General features: G+C 45.9%; 1 protein-coding gene and 1 long non-coding RNA gene across 5 annotated transcripts in view; one reads left to right on the top strand and one right to left on the bottom strand.

Annotated features, from left to right (window-relative positions):
* The window catches only part of CXXC4 (CXXC finger protein 4), a 60,971-nt gene extending 53,025 nt beyond the window's left edge, over nucleotides 1–7,946 (bottom strand). Inside the window, exons 1-3 of one of the 4 annotated variants that reach the window (XM_075608885.1) lie at nucleotides 7,790–7,946; nucleotides 7,141–7,206; nucleotides 3,362–4,775 (exon numbers count right to left, since the gene is read on the bottom strand). In XM_075608885.1, coding sequence (XP_075465000.1) covers nucleotides 3,516–4,520 — 1,005 coding nt within the window. In that variant the 5' untranslated portion in view covers nucleotides 4,521–4,775; nucleotides 7,141–7,206; nucleotides 7,790–7,946 and the 3' untranslated portion in view covers nucleotides 3,362–3,515. Of the gene's footprint in view, nucleotides 1–3,361; nucleotides 4,776–5,123; nucleotides 5,554–7,140; nucleotides 7,738–7,789 lie in introns of those variants that run through there. The other 3 variants (XM_075608875.1, XM_075608902.1, XM_075608893.1) reach the window with 3 other exon arrangements.
* LOC142499495 (uncharacterized) overlaps nucleotides 1–20,101 on the top strand; it is a 34,911-nt gene that overhangs the window by 1,615 nt on the left and 13,195 nt on the right. The window lies entirely within an intron of this gene.

Genomic DNA, 20,101 nt, shown 5'->3' with positions numbered 1-20,101 from the left:
GTCTCTTAAATGTAATAACAACAACAATATCTAAGAACCATTCTTACACTGAGCTGACACGCCTCTTGGATGACGTCAGTTCAAGAACATCACCTGCATATCACTGGTTTTAATGATGAGCAAAAAGATATTCCAGACATTAGAAGCCTGCTGTTCTACTTTATGAGGAAAAAGGACTTTCAACAAAGTAACATTTTTTGAGAGGAAATAACATTCTCCATTTTAAAAGCAGAAATACACAATCTAAACTACCAAATATTTGTGTGTGTGTATATATATATACAGTGGTTGACAAATCACCAAAAAATCTACTCGCCACACAAAAAAATCTACTTGCCACCTAGTACCAAACGTGTGCTGCTTGGGCCAATATTTACTCGCCCGGGGGTTAAATCCACTCGCCTGGGGCGAGCAAATGTATAGGTTTGTCGAACACTGCATATATATATATATATATATATAATATATATATATATTTACTTACAGTTGCTATATATATATATATATATATATATATATATATATATATATATATATCACTTTTATTGCCACGAGCACCCAAGAGCTGCTTACCAAAAAAGACTGTGTAGTAGGATCTACAATAAATGCAATGATAGTCAAAAGGTGTAAAGACAGAAAGGAATTCCATCAAAAGACAAGCTGCTTCACATGATCTCCATATAGCTATAATAATTATAGAATCTAGTCAATAATGTTTCCAGGAAAGCTGGCTAGCTGAAACAGCCATTTGCTAGTTTTATGCATTCTGAGAGCTATATATCAAGCTTCCAAAAAGTGCACCTAGAATCATTGCAGAATGTGATGATTATGCTTACAAGTACATGGTCAAATTGCTGCTCCATGCACCAATTTAACAGCAAAAAGAACATTTGTGTCCCTTGATATGTACCCCCACTGTAATGTTAAGTACAGAATAAAATGTTTCCTTCCTAGAAGGCATAAAAGCTGTATTTAAATGCTGCTGAACCCTTTTCACAAGCAAACATGGGTTCATTAGACAACAAACCATGTATGGCTGAGGACCACCCTGATGGCATCAGTAACATCTGGATTACACATCTCAGGGGCACAGTTTGGGAGGCTGGACATATGCACTGGCTGAAACACACTGCCTGATTCATTCTTCTAACATGGTGGGTAGACTTGCAGGCCCACATTTCCTTAACAGTTAATGAGACTTTAGAGCAACTGAAGTATAGCACCTTCACGTTAATCTGTCCCTCAGTGCCTCAGGACAAGACCTGCTTTATAATCTGGTAAAATAATACTGTAAATTTGAAAACACATCACCAGACTGTAACCAAGAAAAAGAGAGTCATACTATTCAGAGACTAAAGACTAACTGCCAATGATCTTATATTAATAATAACAATGCCCCTGCCATGAAAAGCCTACAATCTCATTTCTGAGGCTTAATGTGAAGAGATATAACAAATTACTTGCTGACAAGTTTCTCAAGGTGCTGTCACTGTCATTTGAACAATTTACCAATCTATTACCAGGAGACCACTTTGTTTGGTCTATTAGCCATGCCAAACTCCACACACCAAAATCAGACTGAATTGAAACACTCAGCACCCCAAAAAAATGATGCCGTCACAACAGAATAAATCTCTGCAGGTGGTAGCAACAAGAAGCGACCCCTTAGTAAAGATCTCGTATGTGCTTGTTTCATTGTCATTTTGCAGACGTGACTGTCTCTTTTTCATTACTAGTTGTTGTTTGACAAAGGCCTGCAGCAGAAACCAGCTACCAGTTTAGCAAGCCAATAATAGGTTCAAAATACAAATTCATAGTGCAAGACTTCCATAAAGAATCTGGTCTACTACCCACATCTTACATAGTTGGGAAGCTGGAACACAGGTCTATGCTCTGTGAGAGCTAAATACCGCTTTAATGTGCTTATCAGCATTTCACAACTAAAGTAAGCTCAAAGCATACCGACATTGCTTTAGGTGAGGTTACATTTCCGCTGAACAGACCCGCTCAAACAATAATATAAGGCAACAAAGTAAGGGCCGCACACAATAAATCATCCTGTCAACCGGATATTGATTTTGTGGGGTTGGGGAAAGATGAAATTTTCCAGCAGTTCAATGGCTTTATTAATATCAATAAAACAATTACCAGGTCACTTAATTTAATACATTAAATGCAAAGCTTTTTTTTTTTGTTAATCATAGGCCCTTCAGCATCCTGCACCTTATTTGTTCCACAAGACAACATTTGAGAATAAACCATGGAGTCACATAGATGCATTTGCAGTAGTAAACAGATCTCAATTGCAGATTGCATGTATAAACCCCCAATAACATACTCTATTACCCATATCTGCAGCATGATAATTGCAGGAGTTGAGGAACATTTTATATACAGTAACTCATGCTTTTTTTTCGCTTCTTTTGAGATAGAAAATAGTACACCAGTTAGGTTTTACTGAATGAGTCTTAAGCTCTTAATTTATGAATGAATGCAAACTGTCCAACCTCCCATGCTGTACCTGTATGTATGGCAACAGAGGCAGAATTTGCTTCACCTTTTCTACAGTGACATCTTTTTTGAACAGACCAAGAGTTAAATTGCCCAAACTGTATGTAGAAATATATGCATACACTCACATGTAAAAAAAATATCTAAATCATATAGTGTTAACCATAAAATGAATTGCAACACATTATCGGCCACTGTTTTCTAATATTAAAAAAAAAAAAAAAAGCAATCCAACAGATCTACCAAAAATATACTTCTGGCATTTGTTTTGAATGCTGAAATGGCAGCAAATGTATATTTCTTTACTTGTAGCACTGACACAAGCCACGTGCTCTATCCAATAATGTCTGGGACCAAATGCCCATATTAAAGCAAATTACTAGCCGCCTAATAAAGGAGCTATAACTTTGTTTTGAGCTGCTGGCCATGAAAAAGGTCACATGTACAACTATCCTGCCAATAAAACGCCAGAGTGAACAAAAAGTGCAGCAAAGAAAACAAAAACAAGGAAATAAAGGCAGTGGCTCTTAAAAAAATAATATCTTAAAAAAAAAAGTTTTAAAGAAAAATAGTAATAAATGAATTAATTGCCACTGGTTAGGTCCTTACAGTATGTCGTTGTTTTCTTTCACACAATAAAACAGTAACGTTCCAACAAATAATTCAACGCATAATTTAATAGGACCTATATCCAAGGAGTGATGAATACAGCAGTTTAAACACACAAACTGAAAACACTGAAAAAAGCAGAGGTGTGCTCAGTAAACATGGTGAATATTCAGGTTTCCAGACCATTCAATCCAGAGGAAACACACACAGAATAAAGGTGACACCCCCCCCCCCCCCCCCTCACCCACATTCACCTGGTCATGAAATGAGCATGAAGGAGGGTTACATGTTTGATAGGTGTGAGCACAAGTTGTAACTGCATGCTCTCTCTCTCTCACACACACACACACACACATAATATCTCTCTATACACAAGGTGCACCTCTGCACCCACCTTACAACCTGAAGGAGGTTTCAGAAAAGGGGTAGTGCATCTTGAAGGCAGACAAGAAGCACTGGAGGGGCGGGGGGGAAGAGGAGGGGAGCAGGGAGCCGGGCAGGCAGGGGAAATAAGACTCATCTCCTCTGACCTCGAGTGAAGTGCCAGGTTTTTTCTTAAGCTCCTCACATTTCCTAAACTTGCAGATCTGGTGTCCCGTTTTGCGGTTCCTGCAGCTGCTGCAGACGCCGCAGTTGATGAGGCGCTTGCAGGGCACGCACACCCCGCACCTTTTCCTCTTCTTCTTGGCCGGGTTACCGCCCCCGCCGGCTCCCCCCGAGGAGTTGTGACCCTGCGGGCAGTCTGCCAGGTTGGCGATTTGAAACGCACTGTCTGTGACGGCGGCGGCCGAGGCGGAGGCGGGGGAGTGAAGGGCTGTCATGACGATGACCCCGGGAGGTAATGAGATGCCCCCCAGCGCCGGGATGGCGGAAAAAGTCCCCACGCGCTCGGGCAGATTCATTATCTCTGCTTCGCCGCCGCCGCATTTGAGCTTGTTCATGCATTCCCCGGCCAAAGGTCTGCAGTGCTCCGGGGATAAGCTGGAGAGGAAATTGTTATTTGCCATTTGCAAGGACTCCGGCGGCGCCCCCCCGCCCCCGCCAGGCTTGCCCAGCCGCGGCGAGTCGTTGCGGTGCATGGCGGTCCGGTGGGGGTTGATGGCGGCGGCGGCGGCGGCGGATTTCCTCCCCCACAGCATGGCGTTGTCGCAGTTCCACGGGGACATGCCGATGCGGGCGCTGGGGAAGATGGGGGTGGTGATGCGGGCGATCTTGGCCGCCTGGGGGAAGCCGCCGTTGGTTTTGTAAAAAGTGGCGAAGGAGCGGTACCTCTCCATCTCCGAGTTGTAATCCAGGAGGCTGCTCAGGGCCCCCTCCACCAGGCTGTCCTTGGGGAGTACCGAGGCGTCCGCCGGGCTCTGCCCGGTCTCCACGCAGACATTGGTGTTCATGTTGGACATGGCCGAGGAGGAGGGCAGGGGGGGAGGGGGGACCACAGAGGGAGGGGGGGGACCACTGAAGGAAGGGGAACTCAGTCACCTTTTATTTACTGGACGAGACGTGTTACTTGCAATAAAAAAAATTGGGGAGGGAAGGGGGTGTTTTTGTTAAGGTGTGTGTGTGCCCTTTTTTTTTTATTTCCGTGTAGGTGATTTTTCAGCAGACAGCAATTTTGCACGGAGCATCTTCTTTTGCATCCTGTCACCAAACGCCAACTGTTCCAAGTACCACAAAGAGAAGCGGTCCCACACACACGCACAAAAACATAGGTGCACGGGAGAGAAGAAAGAAATATACTGTCAGGATCATTTGCATGACATTAATAAATACGGCTTCCCCCATATCGCCCACCCCACCTCCTCCCCCTTACTCCCATGCATAATTGAATTGCATAATAGCATTAATAGCTGGGTGGAATACCTGAAGGTGGCAGGGGGTGGAGGAAGGGGGGGTGGAGAGGGAGGAGAAGGGGATTGGGGGGGAGGGGGGTATTGATAAATGCCAAGGGAGAAAGTGGAGATCAAAAAGACATGTAAATCAGAGATGGAAAACGGTTATAATACCTCTAACCAGAGGGCATTTCAACGTTATGAAAATGCATGAACAAAGTCTTGTCAACGCGCGGAAATGTTGGAAGGCGGCAAACAAAAATGGTCTTGGAGGAGCAAAAATGGGCAGAAAATTAGCAAATTAAGTTCTGGGGAAAGTAGACAATGCATCAGTATAAACTGTAGGCTAGCACAATGCAGCCCAGACCTGCCCCAATCTGAAGTAAAAAGACAGGGAGAGATAGGAACTGCCAGCTGCCCCAGTGTCCTTCTGTGTCTGACGGTCATTAGTTTGAATCCCAGCACAGCTGGCTCTGCTGCTAGGGTCTTAATTCAATGTACCAAGGACAGGTCTCCATTGGAGCAGCCATTTAAATGGTGGGGGAGTGGGGAGGTGGGCCCCTGCAATGCGAGGGAGAGATGAGAAAGGGGGGCCAGATATAAAAATAAATAAGTCAGGCAATTTCATATTCTTTTGGTGTTATCTAAGAGCCAGCAGCTGTACCGAGGCTGAGCTCTTTACAATCACAGAATAAGGAGCCTTCTGCATCCCTAAGCCCTGGTGGCGGCACACAGTGAGCATCAAAAGCACCTGCACACACATGAAATGGTTAAAAGAAGATGCCTTATCACTTTGAAACACATTTGGCCACTGGAAATGTTAATCTAAGAAAACATTCATGTACTTGGACCTGATTTGTTTTCATCTTTGAAACGGAAGATGTTCAAACTTTTGCATATGATGCTTATCCATTTGCTAAATGAACTCAAAAGACAGTATCTGTTTTTCTTAAGATTTGTTGTTTTATTCAGCTCCTTGCTCAATATATATATATATATATATATATATTTTCCCAGATACCTTTAGTTGATAAACATGTCACTACTAGCCTCCAAGGTATGAACAGATATTTCTATCTTAAGACATTAAATGAGGCCAAGTACTATTTCAGACTCAAATATTCAAAGTTCGAAATGGTTATCAATTACAGTAATTAGACACGTAATTAGATTAATGAACCGTTTAAAGACCAAGTTATGAGTACAGTACAAGACTTTATCTTCTGCAGATGCTACATGGTAAGAAAAGTGGGATTTCTGTCAATAAATCCATGGGGAGGGGAATAGGAGAAATTATTGATCCCTACATATTTCAAGTATCCTGGGGAAATGGGGTGGGGGTTAAGGATGAACACGTACGTTTAAATCCCACAGAGACCTCGCTCTCCATGCCAAGAGGAAGCACCTCTGCCTCTGCCCTCCATCAAGGAGAGCTGAGACTCTTACACTCAGAGGTTTGATGGCAGTACAAAGGCTGCCCCAAAAGGCTTCAGGCTAAATGCATTCAAGGGAGACAGAATCTAAGGAGAATATGCTTATATGGGACATTCTCCAGTTCCCACATACAAAACAGCAAATCACATGCAATAACTTGCACATATGCACACACAAAACTAGTTATGCCAAATCATGTGAAAAGGTGACTACAACTGCAAATGTTAAAGCTGATCCTTCAGCTTCACTAGATGTAAAACCACAACAAATCATCTGGGACTTGGAGCCCAGTACTAACTTCACACAACAACAAAAATATTGAAATTCTAAATTGTGGAGTTATGAAAATGCAAAAGAAGCAGACAATACTTGCAAAAAAATGGGTAGCAGGGGTCTGTAACAGGTATGAAAATACCCCACCTAGAAGAACACAAACAATCGCTGCTATCCATAGTTGATCTCGCTTTATAATTATTGTTATTCCAATTATTACATTGCTGACATGATGTGGCTGTGCATTGTTCAATATTGCAATGTCTGCTCTGGCTACCGGGGACACGGAGATCAAAGGTCATATTTAACATCCAGGGGGAGGGGCAGATTAATTAATAAATGAATCCAGCACCACTTCGCATTAGCCACGTTACAGCAAATCATCCCCACACTCTGAAGGGCAAGGGCACAAACACGAGGGAGTGGGGGGCAGAGAGAGAGAGAGAGAGGTGTTAAATAGTAACAAGAAAATCTTTGTACTTACCACTAAATGAAGAATATAACACAGGCTGCCAGCTCGAGCCTGCCTTTAAATTACTCACACATCACCCTGCACAAGACAGAAAGAAACAACACCAAGTCCAGATGCCCTGCCAGGTCCAGGAGACCCACTTTAATACTAAAGGTAAAGATTAGCCTACCCCCCTCCCACCCCCCAAAAAAAAAAAATACTGTAAACAAAATATATATTTTATATAGGGACAAACAGATGCGGCGTTGTATGTTTTATGGGTAAAATGTTGGCTGTGGAGGAGGTTGAGGGTAGAAAAAATAGAGAGGAGGGGGAGGAAGGTGAGTGTATTGTGCAGCTGTCCTCTCGGTGGTCTCTCTTCTCCCCCCTCTCTCTCTCTGTGTCGCTGTATAGCTTGGCTCTCCCTGTGCGCTGCTCTCCCGTCAGTTTCCAGTCGATGTGTGTGTGAGGGAGGGAGGGAGGCAGCCTGGGAGTCAGTCTCTCTCTCTCTCTCTGCGTGTGGCTGCGAGGCATGGGGGGGCTGTGAAAAGGAGCGGAAGGGGGGGGGGTGTAGGAAGCAAGAGGGGGATGGGAGAGAAAAGGGGAAGGAGGAGGGAGGCAGGAGAGAGGTGGAGAGCTATTGGCGTTGAGGTGAGGAGGATGCAGAGATGTGGACACCTACTGATGATTGGCTGCAAATTACACCGGGAATCAGTCACACACGCGGGCACTGCTCTCTCTCTCTCGCTCTCTGTGTGTGTGTGTAGCTTTCTCTCCTCCTCCTATCACATCTCCTCTCCAGCTCTGCCTTCTCTTTCTCAGAGCAAATCCCCTGCCCAGCTTCAGAGCAGCAGCAGCAGCCCCAGCCACGTCTCCTGCTCTCCCCTGCAGCCCTCCGCAGGGACACGGCGGGCATCATCATTATCATCATTATTATTATTATTGTCTCGGGGTCGTTATTAGGGGAGTTACACACAGCCCAGTCCTGCGGCGAGACACCAGCTCGTGGAAGGGAAATAAATAAATAAACCCCCCAATAAAACTTAAAGAGATTTTACTACAATATTCTTATGATTTGCAATCAGAAAAAAAGATACCAGGCGATACATGCGATCAGATGAAAAGAATATGACCTTCCCCTTTCTTTATCCCCGAGGTGTGGGCTCAGGACACTGTTTTCTTTAGGGGGGGAGGGGGGGTTCTCTCTTTTTTTTTTTTTTTTTTTTTTTTTTTTTGTAGGTTGCTGCTGCTAAGGTGGAAAGGCTAAATATAACCAGATCATACAGTTAACCATTAAAAAAAATACATTAGAAGTAGGTGAACCGTGTAATGGGTCAATAGTTATAATCAAATTTGATTATGATTCATGATGGGGGGGGGGGGGTATATTTTGTCACAGAGAGTGGTGCATGTGATCATTTCGGCTACGTGCTATATTTAAGACCAGGGTTTGTGTCGAGACACTGAAAAATGTCATTAAGCTACCAACAATAAAAAAAAAAACGTTACACATATTCGTGACAAGATTGTAGCCTTAATATGAACAATTCTGCATAGATTGGCTCTGGCACTAATTTTTCATAGTCACAAAATCCCTCCCTGACCCCCTCAATGCTAGACAGTGGGAGTGAGAAAGAGAAGCTCAGAGCAATGACCTGCAAGACTCGACTGTGTAGCAGAAAATGAGTCACCCAGGAAACATAATGGCAATAATCTGACCATAGCAGGATAGGCCAGCTAATGCACATTCCAATTTGAGGACACAGGGCAGACTTTCCACTTAAACCCTTCCCTCTTCTCTCCACAATCAATGCCCTGTGCTCACGGATCGCTGTTAGCACAACAGTGATTATTTACCTACATTTCATTTAGCCTTTACTTAGACTTAGAGAATACAAACAAAAAGTAATAGGGGTTTGTTAATTTGTCCTTGGTTAATATTTTGGTTTCTGTGCTTCTGAATGTACAACATTATATATCAAAAACCCTCTGTTTTTTGTGACTGATGTACAGTATTAAAGTCTCCCAGCTGCCAAAGTGGAGCAAAAAAAAACTGCACCAAATTTATCAGGGCAAAAATCCCATTGTTTCCATTTGGGATTTTCTTTCTTTGATATACAGTATTTGATGCTGTCTTGTGCACCAGTTTTGCATCAGTGAGACTTGAATACATCAGCCCCAGTGACTTTTATTTTTATTGCTAGGTTTTAGCCATAATATTGCAAAAGTGAGAACTGTTTTGTTTCTATTGAAGATCTGTCAAAATAAGGGTTGGGGGAAAATCCCATGGGGTAAATTAGGAGTTGCTTCAGGTCTCCTTACTCATGTTGCAAATGGCCATGTTAGTTAATGAGGCAGGAAATACGACTGGTATAGTTACACTGGCTAGAGTTGGCGTAAAGCGATGGCAAAATAGATTTGACAAGGCACACCTGCTAAATAAACATTTTTAAAAAGTCAAGCCAGTTTCATGACATGACATGTTTCTATGAATCTAGTCAAAATCTGTGCAACATTTTTAGACATCCAAAAATGTGTGTCCTAAAATAGGAGAGTACTCTTGGTCTGGAAGTGATTAGGAAGGAAGCTACTAATGCCTGCAATAAAATTCAACCTGTGACACTGATTTGTATAATGCTGGATGTAAATATAGAGCATTAACCCAAAGTATCCCACTATGTGATGCTATCTGTATACACGGTACAGTTCAATCCCGTTATAGCGCGATCCGTTACACTGAGAATCCACTTATAACGCGATGCAAGCGTGGCTCCCAATTTTCATATTTATGAATACTTTACAACACGATTATTGGTAGCTTAAATACTTTATTGTACAATGCATACAATTGTACATTATTTCTAACGCGATCCGCTTATGGCGCGATGTGATTCTTTGGACCCCAAGCACAGTGTTATAAGGGGGTTGAGCTGTATTTTGTTTCCAATGCAGGGCTTTATGGTATATTTAGTATTGGGTAAGTAAAGTATTATGCAATTGACTCATTTTTATTTACACCTGTTCTAAAATCGGCATTGGTAAATCATATATATATGTATTTTCCAAAGGTAAGCCCCTATCAACATTTATAGTTAATATTTGTGAATTAAAAAATGAGGTTGATGTATGATATGGTTATTTAAACAATGCAAAAATGAAAAAACATTGGATACTGAATATATGTTTAGAACTATATACAAATAGAGAACAATAATGGTATAGGAATTAGGTTTTAATATAAATAATAAGGTTAGATTGGGAAAGAAGAATATACATGTTTTTGTTATAATTTAGCTGCCCTAAGGTATTACATTGACATTGCAACAAAAATGTATGAATATATTTCAACCTCACTATACTGTTTATTGATTACCCTGGAACGCACACACGCATTTATAAATGTACAGTAATACCTTTTTAATCAAATGTATCAATCAAGTTATAAACAATGAATAGCTGTTAAATCTAGACATGCTTTATGTCGTGTTTGGAGTGAGGCATGTAAGGGCCTGGTCCTTCCATTCTCATTGCCTGGTTAAAAGTTTTCCCTCCCTTTTCTACTGGCGTGCTCAGGAGACGAAGCATTTCTGAGCCAGAGTTTGATACTGGCCACGGTAGATATTTGAATACAGCAGTTTTGTAGTTTGTCTCTCCTTTAAGGTCTACTAATGTGCTACAACTTGTGTTCACATTTGCCATATAAGACCTTACGTTTTACTAGGATTGGCATGTATTATATTTAATTGTAAACGCCTTGAGCTACTGTATGTCAGCATGTGATCATCTTAATATTACTTTATTTCCCTCTCTTGTGCTCTTCAACATATGTTTTGGTCGTGTAACTAAATATTGACTTGTGCAAAGTCTGTTCTTAGCTTGTTCCATGGATTTGGCCAATGAAGCTTTTGTGCAAAGTATTTGGGACCCATATAACCTCAAAAAAGGACTTTGAAGTTACCTGATCTGGAACATTTTCCGGTTGCAGAGATTCTCTAGCAATATGTTATACCTGATTAATTATTATCTGAAGCTGCGATTGACTGAAAATTGTCATTCAAGTTAATCCATAGTCTGATTCAGACAATACTGAATCAGACCCATTGACGTACCAACTGGGAGGTTAAGGATGTTGCCAGCCTCTGGACAACCTGTTGTAGATATCTGATTGATCTGCACACTATTTATTTAAGGTAACTTCAAATATTAGCCTTTGATACCGTATGTAATTCACAAAGTAATATAGAATGTGCTAGTGTTGATTAGACTGTATATTGTTAGTGGTACAGTTGAGTAGAAGATTAAACTGAAATCAGAATGCCTAAATGTATATTGTATGAGCAGAGCTGTGCTGTATGTGACGACTCCATCAGCAGCATTTTAATATTCTCTGCTTTCACCAGAGTGAAACAGTGTTCTCTTTGCTGGCTCCAGCTGGACCAGATGATTTCCTTTGCCAACTATAGTGGCTTGCTTCCTCAGATTAATCAACTTTTATTTGAGTCATCTCTTTACATTAAAACAACACTTCTTGATCACTTGTTGATTATGCCACCAACACTGACATTGTCTACAATATCCTGCAAGCTATCTGTCTTTCTTCTGATCAATGAGTATGGGTCACATAGCTGCCCAACACAGGCCATTACATCTCATCAACAAGTATCTTGGACAAAGAGTTTTTGTAACCATGTTAATATTAGCCAATAGGTCTGAAGAAACTGTACAGTAGTCATAAGATGATAGAGTTTTAGGGAGCAATAAAAGACCGTTGTTAATTCGTATCAAGCATATGATTTCAAAGTGCATAGATAGTATTAAAAATATATATATTTATGAGTTACAACTTTAAAATGTGATGGAAATTAAATGTTTTTGTTTTATATTTTTTATAAAATATGTTAATGTCTTTTACATACAAATGTAGTATAACCTACAACAATGTATTTAATGATGTGCATCATCATTAGCATTAATATATATCCTTTGCTAGGCTGGCAATATTGTCATATTGGTCCAAACAGTCAGATGTTACAGCCGGGGTACGGCTACAGTGTGTCCATAGACAATGATAGTACCCATAAAGCCAACCCTGCTAGTTACACTGTTTTTATATATTGGCTATGCTGGTGAAAAAACTGGTTACTAGCGCACTATATTAAAACAACCCCATAACAGGGGCTGATGACATGATAACGCGTCCATCCGTCTATGGACACACTGAAGCCGTACCCCTGCTGTAGCATCTGACTAATCACTCACTGTGCTGGTGATTGCAAGTGTTGGGCATTTTATTTTCACTAGCATAGCCAAATATATAACAACAGTGTAGTTGGCAGAGCTGGCTCTATTGATACTACTACCACTTTCTATGGATACATTGTAGCCGCATCTCTGCCACAGCTTCTTGGCTGCTTACTTACTGTGCTAGTGATTGCAGTCGCTGGTCACTCTGACTCACCTTGCCTGGTTGCACTCTGTTCAGCCTCCCAGGTTTCAGTTATAATAATATATTGGAACTTATCTACATATATGTGAGGCTAACTCTGTTGCATGTGTGCATATCATTTAATTTATTTTTAAGGTTTATTACATTTAGTGTTACGGTAATATAAGTTTTAAGTACACCTATTAAAAGTTACATTTTCTACTTACATAGTGTGCACATAAGTGAATTTTCTTTTGGAGCACAAACATTTTTGTGCTCCTTTGTTTCTCTAATATTTAAGGGGTACATTTTATATACTATGAAGTGTTGGCTGAAAACGTCTGATTCAGTGTTTGTAGAGTTGCCCCTGGATAAAATCACAACAAAAGTCTAATTGGTCACGGATAGTGGTAATTTCTAAATGTAATACAAGGTAGCAAATAGAACCATCTCTCATAGGAAAGTGTCTGCTTATTTCCGCCTTAAATCTCTCTACTGGCTTCCCATCAAATTCTGTATCACATTTAAAGTTCTCCTACTCACTTTCAAGGTTCTATATCTTTCTGCTTCTTCCTACATCTCAGCTTAGATTTCTTGCTATACCCATGCTCATCTCATCAGCTTGAAAGTCTCTTTTCCTTCCATCTACTCTTCTCTCTTGAATTCATGACTACTTCTGCCTCCACCCACAAAGGCATGTACCATTAGTTTTAACCAAGCACTGAAATCCACTGCAATTACACCTTTTCCTGTCCCGGGAAGTGCTCTAATCCGCTTTTCTTTTCCTATCTCATGCTTGTGTTTGATGCACTTATTATATTTGTCTGTATTCTAATGTCTGCTTTGTGAAGCACTATATAAAACAAAGATATACACATCCACATTTACTTACTATTAACACTCATTTTCCTCTAGGATTACTTCTGTCTTCAGTAACAAAATAGTACTTTCGGGGCAGCTGAGTTTTCTTATTTTCCAAGAGGTAGCAATGTATGACTAAGCATTGAGATGAGTACAAACAAAAGATTGCTGAGGTTTACTGAATGAAATCAGAGAGGCTTTAAAAGGCAGGCATTTTTACAACTAACATCTGTTTAAGAGTAGAAAAGGGGGAGCTGAAAAGGGGGGCTATACTGTAGGTATGAGGAGGTGGGCAGCACAGAGTTAAGGTATTGCAAAACAAGGCTCACGTAAGACCTGTCTACCGAATTTTCTCGCGCGGATTTGTCTAACCAGTGTATGTATATTAAAAGTTGTGCTGAGTTGAAGGCAGTCGCCTGATCTTTCTCTGTCCTTTTAAAATGTTTGTTTTATCATTTTAGATGTTAATGAATTTTTTTAATGTAGTCCCTAAAGCCATTTTTAAATGACTTATTATCAACCACACAATTGTACATATATAATATGGGGCAGTAATACTTCAAACAAATAATTCTTATGATGGGGCAATAAGAACAGTTAAAAAACGAAGATCCAAGGATTTACCATAGTGGAATTTTTTTCCTAATGTCACTTTACATACATTTTTCTCCAAAAATGATTATTGCTGGTAGATTCTACAATTATAAATGCAAATCAAAAGTATATATTTTAAAGAATATATATACAGACGCTTGCAGAAGTATTTACCCCCTACCAATAATCCGCAGCTTTTCGCTGCTGATCGGCACTGCCGAAATGAGACTTTATCGCCAATCCGTCCCGCCAACTAAAGTTGTCGGGTTGGTGGTGTATAAGCATCGGCAAGATCGACACTTAGAAAAAATCAGGCCTTTTTCCTGCCTGGGATTGGTGCCGGGGTCTCCGGAGCTGATGCCCGCACCGGAGCCCCCGGCATGCATCCGGGGCAGGAAAAATGCATTTAAAAGCCCAACATGACCTTAGCGGCTAACCGCTAAGGCAATGAAGGGGTTAACCCGCCATGCCAGGATAATTGTGGGTAGCGGGTGTAGGTGAAAGGGGTATTTGGCCCTTGTTGCTTGTTTAGGGCTTTCGGGGGGGTTGAGGGTGAACTTAACCCCTTCACCCAATTAATTAGTGTCGCTACGGTCATGAAGGGGTTAAGCCCTCCCGCTACCCACCCGCAAGCCCTAAACAAACCACCGTTGGGGCCAAATACCCCCTTCACCCACCCCCGCTACCCACAATAAAAAAAATACACACACAAAATCCCCACACTAAATAAATAAATAAATATATAGATATAGACCCCTGGATTGTTTTTTTTTTTTTTTTTTAATGTTTATTATTTTATGGTTTATTATTTTATGGGTTCCTGTGCGTGGATTGGTTCGAGAGTAAGCTGTTCAATGGGAGTCGGTGAGTGGGTCAAGTAATGGTAAGTGAACAAAAGAAATGTATTTTATTTAACTTTTGTTTTTTTTTTTGGTCTTTGACATTTGTAGTAGAGCATGTTTTTGATAGCCCTTCTACATTTATTTGTATATTGGTTCATCATGTGTATCTCTCTCTCTCTCTCTCTCTCTCTCTCTCTCTCTCTCTCAAAAATCTACTCGCCGAACAAAAAAATCTTCTCCCCACCTAGTACCACACGTGTGCTGCTTGGGCCAATAGGAGCTCACCACAATGTTAAATCCACTCGCCCGGGGCGTGCAAATGTATAGGTTTGTCGAACACTGTATATATATATATATATACAGTGCTTGACAAATCACCCAAAAATCTACTCGCCGAACCAAAAAATCTATTCGCCACCTAGTCCCGCCTCAGGTGACTGACTGGGTAGGTGACTGACTGGGTGGGTGGGTAGGTGACTGGGTGGGTAGGTGGGTGACTGACTGGGTGGGTGACTGACTGCCTGTGAGCATTTAGCACCCCCCCAGCCTGTCTCTCTCCTCTCCCCCCCCCAGTCTCTCTCTCAGTCCTCTCCCTACTCCAGCCTGTCTCTCTCTCTCTCTGCTCTCTCCCCAGTCCAGCCTGTCTACCCCTTGCATCTCTGTTCCCCCCCCCCACCTCCCCTCCGTTCACCCCCCCCCACCTCCACCTCTGTTCACCGCCGCCCATTACCTCCGTTCACTCCCCCTGCACGTCGACCGCCCCACGGGGCCAAAACGGGAGGCCGCAGCAAGAGCGGAGCGAGGCGCCTGCTGCAGGGGGGAATAGATCTGGGACCCGGCAGCCCGACATGGTGCTGGCGCTGGTGGCGCCGGGTTTGGTCCACCGCAGCCTCCCGCTCATCGTCCCCCCCCCCAGTACCGGCTCGGGCCCGGCCCGGCCCACTGCAGCCTCCCAGAATAGCGACCCCAGCTCTGCAGGGGATGGTGTGAGTGTGCGTGAGCGTCCCACCTTCCCCCGGTACCTGATCAGACCCGGCGCACCGCAGCATCCCGCGGAATTGCAGCCCCAGCTCACTAACACACTGTCACGGGAGACACCTGTGGCGGGTAGGATCTCGGTGGCCGGAACAGCACGAGCGTAGTAGGGGTCACAAGCAGGGGTCCGAGGCAGGCGGCAGGTAGCGAAGTCAGGTACAAGCCTCTGGGTGGCAGGTAGTGAAGTCAGGAAACAAGCAGAGGTCCGAGGCAGGCGGCAGGTAGCGAAGTCAGGTAACAAGCAGAGGTCGGCAACGAGGAGACTGGAACAGGACAGGGGAGCAAGGACAGGTCTGGGGGCAGGGACTGAGAACAGGAACAAACAGGGACAAGCCAGATTACCAGCAAGGGCTTTTACTGTGAACAGACTTCTATAATACAGGTACAGGAACAGATCAGGAATCAAAGACAGGCATGTGCATTAGGAGTCTGACTTCAAGCAAAGGCAAAAACAACAGACAGGAAGCAAGCTATAAAGGACAGAGACAGGAGCAACAAGAAGACAGACAGACAGACAGAGGAACCCAGAGCCAACAGAAGGCAGCAGCACATCCAGTGGACAAGGAAGCTATGGCTAGGCAGGAGGTCTAGGCGATCCTGACACACACACACACACACACACTCTCACACACACACACACACTACAAGGAACGGAACGAACACACACACACACACACACACACTCACTACAAGGAACGGAACGAACACACACACACACACACACACACACACACTACAAGGAACGGAACGAACACACACACACACACACACACACACACACTACAAGAAACAGAGCCGGGAGTCCCACTCACCAGAGGTATATGGGTATCTGGGGCCTGCGGGCGATATCGAGGTCTGCGGGTGACATTGGGGGGCCTGCGGGGAACATCGAGGGGGCCTGTGGGGGCATTGGGGGGGAAATTGAGTATGTGGGGGCATGCGGGGGACATCCTCTCCGATGGGAAACGTGGCCGGATGGGGACGCGCTGGATCCAGCAGCTAACTTTGCTAGCGCGCGCGCCCCCACCCCACCGGCTGCATCCATGGGGACGGATGTCAGAGCCCCTGGCAGCAAGCGGGGATTGGGGGCAGGGGAGGGGGGAGAGAGAGGCTGACCCAGAGCTGCCAGCCGGCCCTCTTCCCCGCGTCAGACCAATCAGGGAGAGGATTTATTTATTAAAAAAAAAAATTTGGAAAATTTTGGCGCGAGCAGGGGAATTAATAGAGCTGCAGCATGGCTTGCCAGCGGCCTAAATCCACTCGCCATGGGCGAGTGGTTATTATTTTTTGTCGAGCACTGTATATATATATATATATATATATGTAAATACAACTGTTTGCTCATCTGCATGTCTTAGGCAGGTCTGCAACCCCGCCTTTCCCCATTATCACCCAGCATACAGCACTTCCACTGCAGCAAGGGATTCTGGGAAATGACATGCAAATGAGCACACAGTGTCACTTTTTGCCTAAAAAAACATTTTTAACATGGTTCCCTATAGGCTTAAGCTTGCTGCATGGTCACAGCTTTGAGCACAGCCAGGGTTAAGGTGCATACCCAGAAAACCACCCACAGACAGCTGTTTCGACCGTTATGGGTCTCATCAGTGTGGGGTTGATTTTAACTGGGTATGCAAAGAGACTATGGGATAGGAGGGTTTTTGTCACTTTTTTTACTCACCATAACTTAACTCAGTATTATGGTATATATATATATATATATATATATATATATATATATATATATATATATATATATATATATATATATATATATGTATATATATATCTTATACTATATTAGTGAAAGCACTGTATGTTTGCCTGCCTGCATGCATGCCTGCCTGCTGGATGTCCGGTGTCCCTAGGGGAAATCTCATTGGTCCCTTGGGCCGCCCCCGCACACCTCTCATTGGCCTGAGGCGGAGTGACGGCCCAAAGGACACACAGGGACAAAAACACACACACAGGGATATACACACACACACGGACACACGGACACACGGACACACACACACACACACACACACACACGGACACACGGACACACACACACACACACACACACACACACACACACACACACACACACACACACACACACACACACACACACACACACACACACACACACAGTAGGGGGGGGGGTGTACATTAGCAGCATGTATAACCCGGGGGGGGGGGGGGGGGCCTCACATACCCGCCGGAGCCTCCGCCTCTTCCTCCCCGAAATCAGCCTCCCCCCCCCCCCCCCGGCGCCGCTACAGTCAGCGGAGGAGCGAGTGCCCGGGACACAGCGGGGGAGCGGCCACAACAAGCTGCCTCCCGCCTCAGTTCCACGTGGGAGCGGCCGGACGGGTGAGTGAGCGGCCTTCACCTCCCCTCACCCCCCTTCAAATCACCTCCCCCCCTCTCACCCCCCTTCAAATCACCTCCCCCCCCCCCCCCCCCGGCGCCGCTACAGTCAGCGGCGAGTGCCCGGGACACAGCGGGGGAGCGGCCACAACAAGCTGCCTCCCGCCTCAGTTCCACGTGGGAGCGGCCGGACGGGTGAGTGAGCGGCCTTCACCTCCCCTCACCCCCCTTCAAATCACCTCCCCCCCCTCTCACCCCCCTTCAAATCACCTCCCCCCCCCCCCCCCGGCGCCGCTACAGTCAGCGGCGAGTGCCCGGGACACAGCGGGGGAGCGGCCACAACAAGCTGCCTCCCGCCTCAGTTCCACGTGGGAGCGGCCGGACGGGTGAGTGAGCGGCCTTCACCTCCCCTCACCCCCCTTCAAATCACCTCCCCTCCACCCCCCCCCCCCCCCGGCGCCGCTACAGTCAGCGGAGCGAGCGAGCGCCCGGGACACAGCGGGGGAGCGGCCACAACAAGCTGCCTCCCACCTCAGATCCACGTGGGAGCGGCCGGACGGGTGAGGGAGCTGACGAACGGGTGAGTGAGCGGCCGGACGGGTGAGGGAGCGGCCTTCACCTCCCCACACCCCCCTTCACCTCCCCTCACCCCCCTTCACCTCCCCTCACCCCCCTTCACCTCCCCTCGCCCCCCTTCACCTCCCCTCACCCCCCTTCATCTCACCTCCCCTCACCACCCCTCACCTCCCCTCACTCCACTTCCCTTCCCTTCCACCTCCCTCCACCCCCCCTTCACCTCCCCGCCACCCCCCCTTCACCTCCCCTCCACCCCCCCTTCACCTCCCCTCCACCCCCCCTTCACCTCCCCTCCACCCCCTTCACCTCCCCTTCACCCCCCCCACCTCCCCTTCACCCCCCCCACCTCCCCTTCACCCCCCCCCACCTCCCCTTCACCCCCCCCACCTCCCCTTCACCCCCCCGACCTCCCCTTCACCCCCCCCACCTCCCCTTCACCCCCCTTCACCCCCCCCCACCTCCCCTTCACCCCCCCCGACCTCCCCTTCACCCCCCCCACCTCCCCTTCACCCCCTTCACCTCCCCTTCACCCCCCCCCCACCTCCCCTCCACCCCCCCCTTCACCTCCCCTCCACCCCCCCCTTCACCTCCCCTCCACCCCCCCCTTCACCTCCCCTCCACCCCCCCCTTCACCCCCCCCTCACCTCCCCTCCACCCCCCCTTCACCTCCCCTCCACCCCCCTTCACCTCCCCTCCACCCCCCCTTCACCTCCCCTCCACCCCCCCCCTCCACCCCCCCCCCTTCACCTCCCCTTCACCTCCCCTCCACCCCCACCTTCACCTTCCCTTCACTCCCCCCTTACAACCTCTCACCACCTCCACCCCCCTTCCCACCTCCCCCACCCCCCTTCCCAACTCCCCACCTCCTCCCCCCCCTTCCCACCACCTCCCCCCACCCCCCCCTTCCCACCACCTCCCCCCCCTTCCCACCACCTCCCCCGCACCCCCCCCCCTTCCCACCACCTCCCCCGCACCCCCCCCCCTTTCCCACCACCTCCCCCCCACCCCCCCCCTTCCCACCACCTCCCCCCCACCTCCCCTTCCCCCCCACCCCCCTCCTTCCCACCACCTCCCCCCCCACCCCCACCACCTCCCCCCCCACCCCCCCCCCCTTCCCTGAGGCGGAGTCACGGGCCAAAGGACACACAGGGACACAGACACACACACACACACACGTAGACACACACACACACACACAGACGTAGACACACACACGTATACACACACACACGTATACACAAACACACACACGTAGACACAAACACACACACGTAGACACACACATAGACACACACATACACACGTA

The sequence above is a fragment of the Ascaphus truei genome, chromosome 1, assembly GCF_040206685.1.
Source record: "Ascaphus truei isolate aAscTru1 chromosome 1, aAscTru1.hap1, whole genome shotgun sequence".
NCBI lineage: Eukaryota > Metazoa > Chordata > Amphibia > Anura > Ascaphidae > Ascaphus > Ascaphus truei.
This window is presented reverse-complemented; position numbering and strand designations above follow the sequence as displayed.